At 37.9% G+C, this 20,127-nt stretch overlaps 1 protein-coding gene across 4 annotated transcripts; it reads left to right on the top strand.

Annotated features, from left to right (window-relative positions):
- The first annotated feature begins 968 nt into the window (after window positions 1-968).
- LOC146465600 (uncharacterized) lies at window positions 969-19,351 on the top strand. Of its 4 annotated transcripts, XM_085128681.1 has the most exons (7): window positions 6,132-6,150; window positions 7,600-7,690; window positions 8,806-8,895; window positions 14,682-14,832; window positions 16,325-16,563; window positions 17,313-17,559; window positions 18,741-19,351. In XM_085128681.1, exons 3-7 carry the CDS (start codon window positions 8,841-8,843, stop codon window positions 19,228-19,230), a joined length of 1,182 nt encoding a protein of 393 aa, XP_084984807.1. In that variant the 5' UTR covers window positions 6,132-6,150; window positions 7,600-7,690; window positions 8,806-8,840; the 3' UTR covers window positions 19,231-19,351. The 4 variants fall into 4 exon arrangements, with proteins under 4 accessions (XP_084984811.1, XP_084984810.1, XP_084984807.1 ...); XM_085128685.1 differs by lacking the exons at window positions 6,132-6,150; window positions 7,600-7,690; window positions 8,806-8,895 and adding exons at window positions 969-1,356; window positions 2,435-2,524; XM_085128682.1 differs by lacking the exon at window positions 6,132-6,150 and having other exon boundaries at window positions 7,503-7,690.
- Window positions 19,352-20,127: the final 776 nt, after the last annotated feature.

The following is a 20,127-nucleotide window of genomic DNA, read 5'->3' as shown; positions in this document are numbered from 1 at the left end:
TGCCGTTCGCCGCAAACGAGATTCTAAATCTCTCTATTACCCGCTAGAAACTCGGCCGTCAAACAAAATGGCGCCGTTTTTGGCGGTAATTTTCGAAACTTCGCCGGGCAACGGAAAAGTGTACATTCAAGCAAATCCAAAACCTTTTTCGCAGAAATGCTTGTAATTTTAAATATAATTATTTAAGAGAAAAACATTTCTTGGGGGTAGATGTACTTTGAACGAGCAGAAATTACAAATATTCGATTTCCGTTTATTGTGATTGAACCTTTAACGAAAGCTTAGGAGACATTTGGGAACTTTTAATAACATCGACGACGGCAGCGACAACGACAACGCCGCAAAACAATAGGTTAAATGAGCAAAATCAATCGCCCTGTATGTGCGTTCTAAATTTTGGTACATCCCCTGAACAACGTGGAATGACCAAATTAAAGGTTTTGGGGAGAGTGCGTGAGCACACGACGGTGAATTTTGAATTCTCCTGCATAATCAACGGGAAAATTCTCCTTTAAGCAAAATGGAAGGGGTAAGGGAAAGCCTTTTTTCTTGGTGGCGGATTAACTTATATTTGGCTCTGTTCATGCGTTATAATTGAGGCTACTGAACTGTTTTCACCTAGGTTAATAATTGGTTCTATGCCTCGACTAGCGCTATAGGTGATTACTAATTGCTTTAATATTTGAAAACAGCGCAAGTGTCTATCGTTGCTTTTTGCTGGTATTTGTATTACCCTCAATATTTGCAGAGAAAAGAAAAAGAAAAGAGAAAAAAATTCGCCGTTTCACTTGTTTAACATATTTTCATAGAAGGAGAAGAACAGTTTGCAGTTAAATTTTCACCAAACTTTTCGGGTAATTCAAATATTTTTCTTGCATGATCGCTGCAGTAAGCGGGCAGTAAACACGTAATTTAATTTTCCAACAGATATTGAAATGACCAAATTCAAGGTTTTGTGGAGAACGTAAACACACGACGGTGAATTTTGAATTGTCCTGCCTACCAATTTGGTTCCTGAGTAGTTCCCTGTTTTTGTCCAAGTTGGATGAGTTCAAATAATCACAAAGTAGGACAAATAAAATGAACTTATATCTTCAAGTGACGTTTTCGTTGCCATCGCCGTTGTCGTTGCTTAAGTTCCCCAATATTATTATTTATTTTACTCCCTGCAAACCATTTGTCCATACTTATCAAGGGGACAATTCTCCTTTAATTAATAAAAACAATTCTAATCGACAGATTATCTTTGCTATGCAACCGTACAGGTTTTTAAGAATAACACTGTTATTATTCCACTCACTTGAGTTAGTGGATCACTGGTTTGAGTGGATCCCTGAGAATCTGTCTTCTATATCGGTACGTATCATTTTGCGGTTTAATTTTGTTATTTCTTTGACTTACATTTTGGTATTTCTGATTAATCACATGTGTTCAGAATAATTTTAAAAAATTTTTTCCATGTTTAAAAACGATTTACGAACTTTATGCGTGGATATTTACTCACATGGAGCAGTTTGGAAGTCGATATATGAAATTGATATAAAGGTCCCTTTAAGGTTTACACATGTGCCCACCATTCATTCAACAAAAGTGGAACAAATGTTGGGAAAATGTTGGACAAACCGGTTGAACGGATTGTCCAAACGGCCTCAACGCCATTTATCATTTTCGAGGCAAAGAAAATGTTGAAGCGATGTTGAATGAAAGTTTAAACCAACCTAAATTTGATTCAACGCGCTTACAAGAACCCTTTTTTACACTTTAAACAATGTTGAACGACTTGTTCTTGAAAACGCCCCCAACATTTGGTTTAACTAAGTGTGAACACATGTTGAAGCAAATGCTGAAACCGTTTAAACGGGCCTTAACTGAACTTGAGTACGGAGCTACAACAGTCTGCATAGCAGACCTTTATTTAGCCAAGCGGCGAGAGTCATATCTCGCGAATCGCGATCATTGTCTAAATAAAGGCCACTTATGCAGGGTATTTTGGAGTAAAAGGAAATTTCTTCATCCTCAATGATTACGTTTGTAATTTTATAGACGTCTTATATAACCAAAAATTGTTTGTTATGATATACAATGTTAATGAGAAGGAACTCTGAGGAGGAACTTTTTACATGTTTTGTTTTGACTTGGATTGTCAACAATTAAAAATAAAACATTTCACATGTTTATTCAGTTGTTACTTTTTTACGTTTGGCTAAGGAGGCTCTGATGGCTTTTTCGCTGTCACAGTGTATGTAACGCGATGAAATATTACAAACATATAAGGGGCATACTAATGCATGCAAAAAATCAAGGTAGGACATAGCGCCAAATTTTGAGATTAAAACAAACGTTTCCTGTATGATTTTACGCTGCATTTTCTGTAGAAAATTGCGTTACATCACGCTTAAACTCTAACTAGCAATTATTTTTTTTTGTTATTCAGTACTACATAGAACTTTGCAGCCTGAAAACAAAGCCATGAAATTGTTTATGCTGATTGTCGCAATTTCGTGTATTCCGGCTGTTACGGGAGGTATTAATTATAAGTTTTGTTCAGTTATTGTCCTTATCTACATTTAATGATACCTCTAGCTTACTTACTTTATACGTGTGATGATATGGCTGTTGATGTATGGTTGAATTTAAACCACTTATTTTTAAGAACGATTGAAGCGCAACTGCATGTTGTGTTATGACTTGTTTTCTGAAGAAAATTCAACGCTAAGTAGCTACCTGATATATAACGATATTTTTTTTGTGTACCTACCTTTAAAATGCTCTTTATTTCCCTTGGGTTTAAATAGGGGATGAAAACATTGCCTATGTACATGATGATTTTTTAAAATTTTAAGCGCAAAGTTGCGCGATTTTTTAATGACGGTTTCAAGTTGTCAAGGCATATAAATTGAGAAATTTTTGTTTTTCAAAACCCACTTGCACGCGAAATGAAAGGGGTAAGGGAAAACTTTTTTTCTTGGTGGCGGGTTAACTTCTATTTGGCTCTGTTTATGTGTTATGATTGAGGTTACTGAACTATCTCTGTCTACGTTAATAATTGGTTCTATGCCTCGACTAGCGCTATAGGTGATTATTAATTGCTTTAATATTTGAAAACGGCGCCGGTGTCTATCGTTACTTTTTGCTGGTATTTGTATTACCTTCAATATTTGCAGAGAAAAGAAAAAGAAAAGAGAAAAAAAAGAATTCGCCTTTTCACCTCTTTTACGGCATATTTTCATAGAAGGAGAAGAACAGTTTGCAGTTAAATTTTCACCAAACTTTTCGGGTAATTCAAATATTTTTCTTGCATGATCGCTGCAGTAAGCGGGCAGTAAACACGTAATTTAATTTTCCAACAGATATTGAAATGACCAAATTCAAGGTTTTGTGGAGAACGTAAACACACGACGGTGAATTTTGAATTGTCCTGCCTACCAATTTGGTTCCTGAGTAGTTCCCTGTTTTTGTCCAAGTTGGATGAGTTCATGCGCCCAAATAGTCACAAACTGAGAAGGACAAATATAAAATGAACTTATATCTTCAAGTGACATTTTCGTTGCCATCGCCGTTGTCGTTGCTTAAGTTTCCCAATATTTTTATTTATTTTAGTATCACACAGAACTTTGAAGCCTGAAAACAAAGCCATGAAATTGTTTATGCTGATTGTCGCAATTTCGTGTATTCCGGCTGTTACGGGAGGTATTAATTATAAGTTTTGTTCAGTTATTATCTTTATCTACATTTATTGATACCTCTAGCTTACTTATTTTATACGTGTGATGATATGGCTGTTGATGTATGGTTCATTTTAAACCACTTATTTTTAAGAACAATTGAAGCGCAACTGCATGTTATGTTATGACTTGTTTTCTGAAGAAAATTCAACGCAAGTAGCTACCTAATATGTTACGATATTTTTGTTTTGTCTACAGACCTTTAAAATGCCCTTTATTTCCCTTGGGTTTAAATAGGGGAAGAAAACATTGTCTATGTACATGGTGGCTTTTACCATTTTGAGCGCAAAGTTGCGTGATTTTTAATGAAAGCTTCAAGTTCTCAATTGAGAAATTATTTATTTTTATTTTCAAAACTTACTAACACGCAAAATGAAAGGGGTAAGGGAAAGCCTTTTTTCTTTTTTTGCGCGCGTTAAATTATATTTGGCTCTGTTCATGGTAACAATTGAGGCTACTGAACTGTCTCTGTCTACGTTAATAATTGGTTCTATGCCTCGACTAGCGCTATAGGTGATTATTAATTGCTTTAATATTTGAAAACGGCGCCGGTGTCTGACGTTGCTTTTTTCTGGTATTTGTACTACCTTCAATATTTGCAGAGAAAAGAAAAAGAAAAGAGAAAAAAAATTCGCCGTTTCACTTTTTTAACATATTTTCATAGAAGGAGAAGAACAGTTTGCAGTTAAATTTTCACCAAGCTTTTCGAGTAATTCAAATATTTTTCTTGCATGATCGCTGCAGTAAGCGGGCAGTAAACACGTAATTTAATTTTTCATCAGATATTGAAATGACCAAATTCAAGGTTTTGTGGAGAACGTAAACACACGACGGTGAATTTTGAATTGTCCTGCCTACCAATTTGGTTCCTGAGTAGTTCCCTGTTTTTGTCCAAGTTGGATTAGTTCAAATAGTCAGGAAGGACAAATATAAAATGAACTTATATCTTCAAGTGACGTTTTCGTTGCCATCGCCGTTGTCGTTGCTTAAGGTTCCCAATATTATTATTAATTTTACTCTCTGCAAACCATTTTGTCCATACTGATCAAGGGGACAATTCTCTTTTAAGTAATAAAAACAATTCTAATCGACAGATTAACTTTGGTATGCAACCGTACGGGCTTTTAACAATAACACTGTTATTAGTCCACTCAGTCACTTGAGCTAGTGGATCACTGGTTTGAGTTGATCCCTGAGAATTTGTCTTCTATATCGGTACGTATCATTTTGCGGTTTAATTTTGTTATTTCTTTGACTTACATTTTGGTATTTCTAATTAAAGACATGTGTTCAGAATAATTTTAAAAGAACATTTCCCATGTTTAAAAACGATTTACGAACTTTATGCGTGGATATTTACTCACATGGAGCAGTTTGGAAGTCGATATATGAAATTGATATAAAGGTCCCTTTAAGGTTTACACATGTGCCCACCATTCATTCAACAAAAGTGGAACAAATGTTGGGAAAATGTTGGACAAACCGGTTGAACGGATTGTCCAAACGGCTTCAACACCATTTATCATTGTCGAGGCAAAGAAAATGTTGAAGCGATGTTGAATGACAGTTTAAACCAAGTTAAATTTGATTCAACACGCCTCCAACAAGCTTTTTTTTTTTACACTTTAAACAATGTTGAACGACTTGTCCTTGAAAAACGCCTCCAACGTTTGGTTCAACTAAGTGTGAACACATGTTGAAGCAAATGCTAAAACCGTTTAAAATGGCCTTAACTGAACTTGAGTGCTTTTGGAGCTACAACAGTCTGCATAACAGACGTTTATTTAGCCAAGCGGCGAGAGTCATATCTCGGGAATTGCGATTGGCTAAATAAAGGCCACTTATGCAGCGTATTTTGGAGTAAAAGGACATTGCTTCATCCTCAATGAATTTACGTTTGTAATTTTAAAGACGTCCGTATATAACCAAAAATTGTTTGTTATGATATACAATGCTAATGAGAAGGAACTCTGAGGAGGAACTTTTTACATGTTTTGTTTTGACTTGGATTGTCGACAATTGAAATGAAACATTTCACATGTTTATTCAGTTGTTACATTTTGTCATTTGGCTATGAAGACTCTAATGGCTTCTTCGCTGTCACAGTGTATGTAAAGCGATGAAATATTACAAACATATAAGTGGCATACTAAATGTTGCATGCATGCAAAAAATCAAGGCAGGACATAGCGCCAAATTTTGAGATAAAAACAAATATTTCCTGTACGATATTAGGCCGCATTTTCACCTCCGCTGTGTTGCGCGCATCTTTTGATAGAAAATTGCGTCACTTCACGCTTTAACTCTAACTAGCAATTATTTTTTTGTTATTCAGTATCACACAGAACTTTGAAGCCTGAAAACAAAGCCATGAAATTGTTTATGCTGATTGTCGCAATTTCGTGTATTCCGGCTGTTACGGGAGGTATTAATTATAAGTTTTGTTCAGTTATTATCTTTATCTACATTTATTGATACCTCTAGCTTACTTATTTTATACGTGTGATGATATGGCTGTTGATGTATGGTTCATTTTAAACCACTTATTTTTAAGAACAAATGAAGCGCAACTGCATGTTGTGTTATGACTTGTTTTCTGAACAAAATTCAACGCTAAGTAGCTACCTAATATATTATGATATTTTTTTTGTATAGAGACCTTTAAAATGCCCTTTATTTCCCTTGGGTTTAAATAGGGAAAGAAAACATTGTCTATGTACATTGTGGTTTTTACAATTTTGAGCGCAAAGTTGCGTGATTTTTAATGAAAGCTTCAAGTTCTCAAGGCATATAAATTGAGAAATTATTTATTTTTATTTTCAAAACCCACTAGCACGCGAAATGAAAGGGGTAAGGGAAAGCCTTTTAACTTTGTGGCGGATTAACTCCTATTTGGCTCTGTTTATGCGTTATAATTGAGGCTACTGAACTGTCTCTGTCTAGGTTAATAATTGGTTCTATGCCTCGACTAGCGCTATAGGTGATTACTTATTGCCTTATTAGCATACCTCAGTGACCGACTATCGCGTAACGCGCAGTCTGATTGGCAACACAGGTGCCGTCTATCGATCGATAGACGGCAGTTTGTCATAGCGCGCGCGATTTAACATGCATCATTGCACGAATGTATCAAAATTTATGAAATATGAAGATTCTTTTTTCTTCATAGATCGATTACTGAGATATGCTAAAACAATTAGACGGCTAGCTCTCGGTTTCTATCGCCTTTAATAGTTGGCGAGGGGCGAAGCCGATAGCAACCTCGAGCTCGCCGTCTAATTGTTAAATATTTGAAAACGGCGCCGGTGTCTAACGTTGCTTTTTGCTGGTATTTGTATTACCCTCAATATTTGCAGAGAAAAGAAAAAGAAAAGAGAAAAAAATTCGCCGTTTCACTTGTTTAACATATTTTCATAGAAGGAGAAGAACAGTTTGCAGTTAAATTTTCACCAAACTTTTCGGGTAATTCAAATATTTTTCTTGCATGATCGCTGCAGTAAGCGGGCAGTAAACACGTAATTTAATTTTCCAACAGATATTGAAATGACCAAATTCAAGGTTTTGTGGAGAACGTAAACACACGACGGTGAATTTTGAATTGTCCTGCCTACCAATTTGGTTCCTGAGTAGTTCCCTGTTTTTGTCCAAGTTGGATGAGTTCAAATAATCACAAAGTAGGACAAATAAAATGAACTTATATCTTCAAGTGACGTTTTCGTTGCCATCGCCGTTGTCGTTGCTTAAGTTTCCCAATATTTTTATTTATTTTACTCCCTGCAAACCATTTTGTCCATACTGATCAAGGAGACAATTCTCCTTTAAGTAATAAAAACAATTCTAATCGACAGATTAACTTTGCTATGCAACCGTGCAGGCTTTTAACAATAACACTGTTATATTTCCACTCACTTGAGCTAGTGGATCACTGGTTTGAGTGGATCCCTGAGAATTTGTCTTCTATATCGGTACGTATCATTTTGCGGTTTAATTTTGTTATTTCTTTGACTTACATTTTGGTACTTCTAATTAAATACATGTGTTCAGAATAAGTTTTTAAAAAATGTCCCATGTTTAAAAACGATTTCGGAACTTTGTGCGTGGATATTTGCTCACATGAGCAGTTTGGAAGTTGATATATGAAATTGATATAAAGGTCCCTTTAAGATTTAAACATTTGCCCACGATTCATTCAACAAAAGTGGAACAAATGTTGGGAAAATGTTGGACAAACCGGTTGAACGAATTGTCCAAACGGCTTCAACACCATTTATCATTTTCGAGGCTAAGAAAATGTAAAAGTGATGTTGAATGAAAGTTTAAACCAACCTAAATTTGATTCAACGCGCATACAAGAACCCTTGTTTACACTTTAAACAATGTTGAACGACTTGTTCTTGAAAACGCCTTCAACATTTGGTTCAACAAAATGTTGGACACATGTTGAAGCAAATGCTGAAACCGTTTAAACGGGCCTTAACTGAACTTGAGTACGGAGCTACAACAGCCTGCATAACAGACGTTTATTTAGCCAAGCGGCGAGAGCCTTATCTCGCGAATCGCGATCATTGGCTAAATGAAGGCCTCTTATGCAGGGTATTTTGGAGTAAAAGGAAATTTCTTCATCCTCAACTGATGATTACGTTTGTAATTTTATAGACGTCTTATATAACCAAAAATTGTTTGTTATGATATACAATGTTAATGAGAAGGAACTCTGAGGAGGAACTTTTTACATGTTTTGTTTTGACTTGGATTGTCGACAATTAAAAATAAAACATTTCACATGTTTATTCAGTTGTTACATTTTTGCGTTTGGCTAAGGAGGCTCTGATAACTTCTTCGCTGTCACAGTGTATGTAAAGCGATGAAATATTACAAACACATAAGTGGCATACTAAATGGTGCGTGTATGCAAAAAATCAAGGTAGGTCATAGCGCCAAATTTTGAGATAAAAACAAATATTTCCTGTACGATTTTAGGCCGCATTTTTACCTCTGCTGTGTTGCGCGCATCTTTTGATAGAAAATTGCGTTACTTCACGCTTTAACTCTAACTAGCAATTATTTTTTTGTTATTCAGTATCACACAGAACTTTGAAGCCTGTAAACAAAGCCATGAAATTGTTTATGCTGATTGTCGCAATTTCGTGTATTCCGGCTGTTACGGGAGGTATTAATTATAAGTTTTGTTCAGTTATTATCCTTATCTATACATTAATTGATACCTCTAGCTTACTTATTTTATACGTGTAATGATATGGCTGTTGATGTATGGTTCATTTTAAACCACTTATTTTTAAGAACAATTGAAGCACAACTGCATGTTGTGTTATGACTTGTTTTCTGAAGAAAATTCAACGCTAAGTAGCTACCTAATATATTACGATATTTTTTTGTGTACAGACCTTTATAATGTCATTTATTTCCCTTGGGTTTAAATAGGGGAAGAAAACATTGTCTATGTACATGGTGGTTTTTACAGTTTTGAGCGCAAAGTTGCGCGACTGTTTTTAATGAAAGCTTTAAGTTCTCAAGACATATAAATTGAGAAATTATTTATTTTTATTTTCAAAACTTACTAACACGCAAAATGAAAGGGGTAAGGGAAAGCCTTTTTTCTTGGTTGCGGATTAACTTGTTGTTCCCCTTTCATAATTTTTTGTTTTTCATATATTTGGCCCTGTTCATGCGACAATAATGGAGGCTACTGAACTGTCTCTGCCTAGGTTAATAATTAGTTCTATGCTTTGTCTTGGTCCATAAAAATGTAAAATATGAACCTGGCCAATATCCAGCCATCTTGACCGAGCAAAGCATAAATCGCTATTGCTTCCAAGCGTCCTTACTTTAGCCCTTACCCTTACCCTGTAGGGAGGATCGGGTCCAATATGTATGTTAAGAAGGGTATGGTTACGATCGAGTTAGAGTGCAGGATGTGGAATTCCCTAAACTTTAAGGAGACATAAATCGGGCATGCCATGCCAATAAGCGGGATGTGACCCCTTAAGTAAGCAGGGAGATCTATGAATCAAGTTCCGAATATGAGCCCGCGGGTTCCCCAGAGCTCGAACGCTGAAATCCTTCCAATAATACCCCAGCCCCTCTCCCTCCGAATATCAGGTCTTATCTGTCTCAAGTTGTTTTTATTGTAAAAGTCAACCAATTTTGAAACGCAAAATTCTCTCCAATAATAAGCTCCCGGTTTCGAAAATAAGCCCCAGCCTGTAAAAATAGACCTCCTAGAAAAGTCTTTGAAATCTCAGGCATATTAGGGCATGGCTAAAAGCTTAATTTGCACAAAACAATCATAATATTTCGTAATTTAAAACAACAACAGGCTCAGACGGACTTCCCGCGAACTTTTACAAAAGTTTTTGGAATGATCTTTCAGATCTTTTTCTAAATTCAATGAATTCTGCATTTAAAAGTGGGCAACTGCCAATCTCTCAGCGACGCGGGATCATCAAGCTCATTCCGAAAAAAGACGCAGACCCCTCTCTAATAAAAAACTGGCGACCTATATCACTCCTAAACTGCGATTACAAAATAGCAGCCAAAGCTATTGCAAACAGGCTAAAAAAGATTCTTCCCAAAATTATTGACAACGATCAAACCGGCTTCCTTAAAGGCAGATTCATTGGAGAGAATGTAAGGCTAATTGATAGTATTATAAATTTCGCCGCTGCCAAGAAGATTCCAGGACTTTATTGTTCCTCGATTTCGAGAAGGCATTTGATACAGTAGAATGGGCATTTGTACAAAAAACTTTTCAATTTTACAATTTTGGGCCTTCTATAATTAAATGGATTAAACTCTGCTATCACAACATCGAGAGCTGTGTTTTAAACAATGGCTGGTCCAGCAATTTTTTTAAACTAGAAAGAGGTGTGAGGCAAGGCTGTCCTCTGTCCCCTTATCTCTTTATCTTATGTGTCGAGACTCTAGCCTCTGCAATAAGGGGCTGCAAAAAGATTAAGGGTATTTCTGTGAACGGAACAGAAATAAAAATCAGTCAATACGCAGACGACACAACTCTGATTACTGACGGCTCGAGGGAATCTTTCCTCTCAGCTTTCGAAATCCTTGAGATTTTCGAGAAGGTCTCCGGTCTAAAGCTAAACAATAAAAGGACTGAAGCTTTGTGGATTGGTACCTACGTGGGCCGCACAGAAACCTTTTGTCATGAAAAAGATTTAAAATGGGTTAAAAGTAAGGTAAAGGCCTTGGGGGTGTGGCTAGCCACGGATCCCACGGAAACAATGAATGCAAATTACGGAGAAAAACTTCTTAAGATTCAGAACACGCTGAGTTGTTGGGAAAAGCGCAGGCTGAGTTTACTAGGAAAAATTGCTGTTTTAAAAAGTTTAGCCGCTTCGCAACTTGTTTACATTCTTTCACCATTACCAACAAATCAACAGGTAATAAAAGCCATAAATAAACTCTTCTACAACTTTCTCTGGAACAGCAGAGGTGATAAGATAAAGCGTGATGTCATTATTAACAATTACGAAAATGGTGGTCTTAAGATGATCGATATCGAATCTTTTAGTAAAGCGTTAAAAACTACTTGGGTTAAAAAATTTTTGGACCGAAACAACAACGGTAAATGGAAACTTTTCTTTGAAGTAGAGCTTCAAAATCTGGGCGGGACTAGCTTCTTTTATTGCAACCTCGATAGAAAAGATTTGCAGGGTTATGTCCAGTCTGAAGATGCTTTTCTTCAAGAAGTCGTAAAAATTTGGGCAGAAATCAACTTTGAAAACAAAATAGGTTCTTTTAACCACTTTCTCTCAACTAGTCTCTGGCATAACTCTTTAATTAGAATAGAAGGAAGGCCAATCTTCTTTAAAGAATGGTCGTCAAAAGGCATACACAAGGTATCGCACTTAATGAAGGACTCAAACCGTTTCATGTCATACGTTGAATTTAAAGAATGTCACGATGTAAAAGTAAATTACCGATCTTTCTATGGTTTACTACCGGCTCTCAAAGCTTTAAAATCGACCTTCAAAGACAATTTGCGAGATAATACTACTATTTATGAGGACCCCGTTAATCGATTCTTAAGATGTAAGAAACCGAGTAAGCTCGCATACGAGAAACTTGTGGCTTGTACTGCAGGGTTCACCAACCAAGAGTCAGGGAAGGTGGTTGACAGACTGTGGTTTGGTAACCGCCTTTTCTGTGGACTGGAGGGCAGCCTATAAGCTAGCTTTCCGATGCACAAGAATTACCAGTTTAATCGTTTTTCAGTTTAAGCTTCTACACAGAAGAATCGCAACAAATGATTTTTTATGTAAAATAGGTTTGCACGAAAACGACCATTGCTGCTTTTGCCAAACTGAGACAGAAAGTCTAATTCACCTTTTCTGGTTCTGCCGCAAAACTACTGCTTTTTGGCAAGTTTTTAGGAATAATTTGATCCAAGAAAAACTTGTTGAAGAAGATTTCACCCTCACCCCTGCAATGGTACTGGGCATGCAGCCAGACACGTCAACCTTTAAAGAACAACTGAACTTTGAATTTCTGGTAGCCAGGTTCTTTATATGGCACTGTAAAGTACGGAAGACATATCCCACAATAGATTATTTCACGCGCTTCGTGACCTACTTTAAAAACTGATCTCAATATGTACTGAATTTGCAGGAGGTCGGAGGCAACGACCCTGTTCTTTTTATTTATTTATTTTATTTATTTCTTTCCTTCTTTTTTTATTTATTTATTTATTTATTTTTTGTCAAATGTCTGTCATGTCTGCATATCTTTTTTTCTAATCTTTGTCTTTTTTTTTTTTAATAAATAAAAAATGTTTTTGAGACGGTAGCTGTAGCAGTAGTAGCAATGTAAGTAGATTATTTTATAGAGTAAGTTTTGTAAACAATGTAAACCAAAGTATTGTATTTATTGTAAGTGCAAGGAGTGTTACCAAAAAAAAATAGGTATTGTAAGTACTGACAGTACATTGTAAGTTGAGTAAGCATTGCTGGTTCTGAAGTATGTTAATTATTGTAAGTAGTGTTTAAAGTGTAAGTAGTGTCCACAATTGTAAACCTTGTATTGTGTGATTTAATTAAAATGTGTTAAACTGCAAAAAAAAAAATTTAACAACAACAAAAAATTGTCAAATTTGGCAGTTTTTTAAAACTTGAAGACCTTAACTGATTTTTGCTTCAAAGTGACGAGCATTTTGGTCACGTGACCTGTAAATGATCATTGATTGTTAAAGATCTTCTAAGCCAAATTAGGCCGGTATAAAATGAAATAGAATTAAATATCCTTTGTTGTCAGACGTTTACATGCCAAGGGCTTGAAATTTAATTGCCCTTGTTTGCGTTTTCACATTTAATAACAGTCCTTCAATTACGGGAAATAGGTCACGTGACATTAGAAACGACTTTAAAATAACTTCTAATAGCAATGACAGGTACCACCATACAAGGCTAATTAATAATGAACTTTTATATTGTAATAGTATAACACCCAAAAAGGTTTGATTATAATTTGTTTTGTATACTCCGTTTTACTCTTTACTCATTTTCAAGATAATCATCATTTAATGGTAACGTGACCCACATGTTCCACACTTTAAAGCAAAAATAAGTTAAGATTATCAAGTTTTATCTGACTGCCAAGTTTAACATTTCTTTGTTCAATCTACGAAATGTTATGATTTTACCCAATTTAGGCTTTTCTGAGATAAATATAAATCTAGGGATTACATGATTCAAAAATTTTATGCTATATCAGTTAGTATCTAAACTGGTGAGTATCATGACACACGCGCGCTGATGAGGATCGAGAGCTGAGCATGACACGCACGCTGGCGAGGTGAACTGAACGTAACACGCGCGCTGCCAAGGTGAGCTGAGCATGACACGCGCGCTGACGAAGTAAGCTGAGCATTACACGCGCGTTGGCAAGGTGAGCTGAGCATGACACGCGGGCTGACGAGGTGAGCTGAGCATGACACGTGAGCTGACGAAGTAAGCTGAGCATGACACGCGCGTTGTCAAGGTGAGCTGAGCATGAAACGCGCGCTGACGAAGTAAGCTGAGCATGACACGCGCGTTGGCAAGGTGAGCTGAGCATGACACGCGAGCTGGCGAGGTGAGCTGAACATGACACGCGCGTTGCAGAGGTGAGCTGAGCATGGCACGCGCGCTGGCGAGGTGAGCTGAGCATGACGCGCGCTGGAGAGGTAAGGTGAGCATGACACTTGCGTTGGAGAGGTGAGCTGAGCATGACACGCGCGCTGGCGAGGTGAGCTAACCATGACACGCGTGCTGGCCAGGTGAGCTGAGCATGACACTTGCGTTGGCGAGGTAAGCTGAGCATGACACGCGCGCTGGCGAGGTGAGCTGAGCATGACACGCGCGCTGGGGAGGTGAGCATGAGACGCGCGCTGTCGAGATGAGCTGAGCATGACACGCGCGCTGGCGAGGTGAGCTGAGCATGACACGCGCGTTAGCGAGGTGAGCTGAGCATGACACGCACGCTGGCGAGGTGAGCTGAGCATGACACATGCGCGCTGGAGACTGGGTGTACTGAGCATGACACACGCTTGAATTCGAATTTGGCTGCCGAAAATGGGTTTATATATTACCAAAATGACGCGAGAAATATCAAAAAGTCAATCGGAGTTTTATAAATTGACTGTTTGATTGTAAACGCCTTTCAAACAAAACGGCCGAATTCTACTGGAAGTCCAGTTGACAGGCGATCGAAGCGGTCAAATCGTTTCAACTTTCCCGTAAACTGTGCAAGGTTAACACATTTCTTCAGCCACTTGAGTTAGGAGTTTTCTTTTGTCAACAAGTGTAACATTTTCCAGCTTGATAGTTTAAGCGGTGTTTCAGGTGTTTAGATAGCTTGTCGAAAATGGGTATAAAATGGCATATTTAGGTCATCAGTTTAGATGACGGTCTAAATGTTTTGAATATCCATATTTGTTCTCAGATAGTGACCCTTGTTCATCATACAAGGAGCTCTCTGAAGCTGACCGAGAACGGAAATACACTCAGGATACTGGCAAGAGTGACGCCAACGATTTGCAGGCAGGAAGCTGGTACCGGTTTAGCGGTAAAGCAGGATACAAATTGTCAAACAGGTACCATATAAGTACCTTTGTCCATTATCTTTACTTTACAATCTGAGACCTACCATCATACCACAGTAACTTGCTGTGGGAGATACAAAGAGTTTGGTGAAAAATGGCGCCAAACAACGTACATTTATAAAGTTGATTTCAGTGTTTCAGTTGATTAGACACGATTTTTGTGGGAACTTGCAATTGGTGTTTCGTCGGTTCTCGTTAGGTTTCGCTGTCCGAGGTAGTCGTTTCTAGGGGATTCGTGTTGCTCTTCCCTAAAAACAACTGCGTGAGAGGCTAACAAATAAACTGCCCACTCGATCAAAAACCTGCAGCTCTCGAAGTAGGTGGAGCAATCATAATCCACCTTCGCCCCTTACCGTACCTCAGGTGACAGGTGGTCCAATTTCTATCGTACTGTAAACACCTAACGCACCTAGTGACCAAACTAGGAATTTCAGGAACGCAATTGAATTTAAGGTTACCGTATACCTTCAGAGGTGTCTCGCGTCCAAGCGATGTAGCGCGTCCAGTTTAAACTATACATACCTTAACCCCTATATCCCCCTATATAGTGCTGGCTATCAAAATATTTAAAGAATTTTAAAATAAAGTAATTTGTCGAATTTTTCACGACCTCTAAATGCAAGCGTCCGAATCACCTTTTGAAAGCTACAAGTCAAAGCGAATTTTGGTTTTCGCCAATTTAGTTTGCTCCTCACTTTCCAGACCCAAAGCGCTAAAAAATACCGTGTCTGCGTTTTGCCATATTCAATCGCAGTGAAAAGAACATTTTTGAAATAGGATAAAAAAATGTGGAGTGATCGTACAAAAATCGCTCTCGGAGAAAAAATATTTCGAAAGAAAAAATTCGCTGACACGTTTTTGTCGCAATTGTTTATATGTTATAATTAAACTAGCTACTGTCCAAATTTGAAGGCAAACAAACAAATTCATTCGGTCCCTTTGAGTTTTAGCTCTTTATAGTGTCTCCTCCAGGTAAAAAAAAATGATTAGAGAGAACAGAGCTAAACTGAAATTCGTCAATATTAATTTTATTTTAAAATTCTTGGTATAGTGTGGCAGCAAGCTCTATAAGCTTTGATTTGATATAAGGTTTCAGGTATTTACAGTTTACACCGGACGCGCTACATCGCTTGGACGCGAGACACCTCTAAAGGTATACGGTAACCTAAGAGAAATACATAGACATCGTTTAGAACATGAGTTTTTAAAATTGAAATGATAATTGTTTTTCTTTAATCAGCGTGCAGTTTACATCTATACTGTAATTTACTTTCGTAGATTTTAGCCTTTGAAATCATATAGTTCTGGAAAACCACTTCTTTAGATAAACTATTTAATTATTGCATTGCCTTGTATTGTATTGTATTGCATTATAATGTTATAAATGGCAAAAGTTGCAAAATGATAACTGCGTGGCATTTGAAGTCTCCTCACGCAACCAACGGTACCTGGGTAAAACGATTAGTGATGCTTTTCTAAACAGGTTAAAGAAGAATGACTGCTCATCAGGAATCCAGTGCGGTTCCAGTTCTCCTGGTTTCATGATTGGTAATAATCCTAAAGCGGAAGGAAAGACAAGGAAAAAGAAAGTGTGTTTTTCTCAAGGCGGAAAATGCTGCGCTCGCAAAGTCTCCATCAGGGTGAAGAGATGTCCAGGGGGATTTCTTGTTTACCAGTTACCCGCTGCGCCTTCTGGGAATGCTCGCTACTGCAGTCAAGCAAGTACGTTTGTGTGTTTAAAATCCAGATTTATTCAAACAAAGATTATATTTTTAAAAGGCAATTATAGATTTTCAGCATTGAATAATAATAAAAAAGCGCGTTACGTATAGCATAGAAACAAAAGCATTATTTACAATGCTCGAAACTAGGCCTAGAGTAAAAAAAAAGATTTTCAAGCAGCTGAAACAAAAAACTTTCCAAAAGCTTAGCGGTCTTTTCCAAATTTTCCATATTCTGACGAATTCTCTCAAATAACCCTTTAAAAATCGTACGTAAGCCAGTAATTAGAGTAAAAGGAAGGTTCTTGACTTTCATTTAAAACATATTTTAATTGTTGTTGATTCGAAGGCCATGTACTGAAACAGCTCATTTTAGTCATAACCGAAAATTATAGAACAAATCAATTTAGTTTGCATTATGCATATTCTATATTTTCGCTGGAATAGTCTATTAAAATATGAAAAGGCTCTCCTTCATTAACAACCATCCTTACATAAGTATTGTAAGAGGAGAATTACGTCCACGCGTGACCGATAAATTAAGTCCAGTGTGGAGTTCAAGCTGCAGCTAATTAAGAGATTTATCTATTTGCAGCTTCAGGAAAACAATCAGTTTTTGGCCTAGCTGTTGCCACATTCAGTTCAACCGTGCCATGCCGACTTCATTGGTCCGTTACTCTCGTATAAATAGACTCACTTATATCTTAACACCGGCTTAACTCTGATTTTAAATATCCTTTCTTTTATCAGAGAAGAAAAAGCCCACCAAACCACCCACCACCCAACCACCCACCACCCACCCCCCAGTGAAGACGGGTGAAGACCAGAATCACCCTGGCAAGTCGTGCAAAGTTGTTAGAGACGAAAACCCTCAGGGTGGGTCAGGGTTATACTGGATTAACCCGGATGGAGGTGTGGCCTTCCAGGCTTATTGCGACCAAGAAACTGACGGCGGAGGCTGGACGCTGGTTTACAGTTATCACTTCACAAATTATCCGTAAGTAGAGACTTCAAAGTGAAGTGAATTCTATTTATTAGTCCAGTTGTTCGAAGAGCGATTAACGCATGTTTTGTTTAGTGTTTTGTTTTTCGCCTTTTTTTCGTTCGATTTAAAGCTTTTTCGACTGCTTTTAAAACTATCCACATGGTAGTATAATAATGCAGGAGAAATATCGTTTTACTTTAGAAAATTGAATTCTGAATTCCAATTTGAACGATTTTCCTTGATTTGAACAAATCCTGACAACCCACTCAGTCTAACCTACACGATGTCTATCTATTAAATAATCTTGGACAGTGGCTCTTTAACACAGAAACTAGAGTAAGAATCATTGATGAAAAATAACTTATAGGTTGGTTCCAGACAGGCGGTGGATGGACTGATACAAATAAAACCAACGTTTTGCACCCGGCGAATATGGACAAACGCCAAAAACAACAAAACGAGAACAGCAGTGACGACAACAAATACAAAACCTGATTCTGATGTTTATTAGTGAAAAAGGCTTGAACACGTTTTATTGGAAAATGTTTTTTAAATCGTTCATTCTTGAAAGTGGCAATGAAAACATTCATCTACGGCCACGATAAAAGAATAAAAAACAAAATTTTCTATCACCCAAAAGAAGACAACCTCTTTCAAGAAATTTTGAGAAGCTTGGAAGAATTGAAATCGGTTTATAGTTTGTAAACATGACTGGTCGTCAGTTTTAAACTAAAGGTGTCCCACGCGAGCAATTTTCATTTGATCGGGGACAATACCATGATAGACAAGTTGGTAATGTGACGCCAGAGGTTCAGCAATTAAGTGAATAGATTTCCGTATGATGGCCATGAGCATGGTGTCAAAGCCAGCTGCTGCCTTGTCAGATTGAAACGTGGCTTAATTTGCTTTCGTAATATTTGTAGAGACTCCTGTTGTGGCACGGGATTATAAAGAGAAGTAAAGTAACTGTTTAAGTACTGGAATATGGAACGCTCTTTACTGAGTCATAAATGACTACGCCTTCATCAACTATCGTGCGAAAAATAAACCCAAATTCAGACCTTTTTTAAAAACTGATTTCTTAGCAAGGTAGCCAAGGTAAGAATTTCCCTGCTGAGATTAATTCTTACCTTTAGCTGGTTGACAGGGGTCCTTGAGGGTTAGCCCTGCTTTCACATTTTTTACGGTTATAGGAATTTTGTGAGTGGAACTAACGCGGTTACACCGCGCCCTTCGTGGCCAGCTAATGGAGACATCCCGGAGTCAAGGACGGTACCGTTGAGTGAGACGCAGTGGGGAGCCATGGGCTTCAGCTTGTGGAAACAAATCGGGACCGAATTCATGGCTAAGTCCAACATCAACCACTGGATTGCATGCAATGAGGGAAGCGGAAGCTTGGTAGAATACAGAGCAGGAAGCCTGAGCTGTCGTGTGGTTAAAAACATCGCTCCTGTCTGCCATAATGTGGCTCCTGACGAGATTCGCGTGCTGACCAAGGAGGCTGCAGGTAATTATGGTCCCCATCTGTACAACTCAAAGAGTCCAACTTGGTTGAAGACATACTACTACTGGGAGAGCTCCACCCAGAGTGCAAACTGGCCCACACACGACCCCTGTGGACGAAATGGCTTGTCACATGTGAAGAACGTGCCAAACCCCCATGGGAATATTTACATTCGCTGAGCGTCCAACGTTGGGATAATAATCACAGTGATTCGATGGAAATGGTGATGGGGTATAGTCAATAAAATGAGGGGAGAAATAAAGGAGATTAACTGAAATAAAGCTGATTACCTTGTGGGAATTTTGGCAGAGTATTCATTTAACAAATGGATAAGGGGATTACTTTCTAAAGAAACTGCGGTGCTGCGTCGGTGGAGTACTGAACAGAGTTACTTAAAGAGGGGGGGGGGGGGGGGGGCAAGATCATAGCTTTCTTTACATTTACATTGAATTTACAGTGCCAGATACATCAATTTGAAGTAGATACGAGTTAAAACACGCCTTTTAGCATGTTAATATAACAATAACAAAAAATGAAAAATAATTTGAGCAAAATGCTCCCCCTACCCCCCTCATTGGGGTAGAGTTACTGGGCGCAGAGTCTCTGCAGAGTCCCACCCTCACCGGTCCACCCGCCGAGGGAGCTCCGAAAACCTCATGATGCTGAAAAAACATTCAGACGCGACAGCGTCTTTCCCTCCCATGTGTGACACATTTTCTTAGATAAGCATGAGGCGCAGCCTCATTGTGGTGCGAGGCTTGTTTTCGTCCTAAAACGTCATAAAATTACTGTATTCATTTGCAACTCTGGCAGAAGTGTTGAATTCGTGGATTTCTTAACATCTTTTAGGTTGATGTCGATTACATCAAGGAATTCTTGAAAATGTTCGTCTTAAGGAGGGACTTAACGTAAACGCCATTTTACCGCACTTTACATGGCTTTAATGGAAATATCTCGTTCACGTTTCAAGCGATCCAAAAACTCTATGTTCATCCCGTAAATCTATGTTGTAGGGTGTTTTGTGAATTTTGGGGTGATTTTTGGGTATATTTGGGAGGAGATAGTTTTTCTAGAAG

This window comes from Pavona decussata, unplaced genomic scaffold (genome assembly GCF_977016875.1).
Source record: "Pavona decussata unplaced genomic scaffold, jaPavDecu1.1 SCAFFOLD_156, whole genome shotgun sequence".
Taxonomy (NCBI): domain Eukaryota; kingdom Metazoa; phylum Cnidaria; class Anthozoa; order Scleractinia; family Agariciidae; genus Pavona; species Pavona decussata.
The sequence above is the reverse complement of the archived record's forward strand: the minus strand, read 5'-3'. Positions and strand labels throughout refer to the sequence as shown.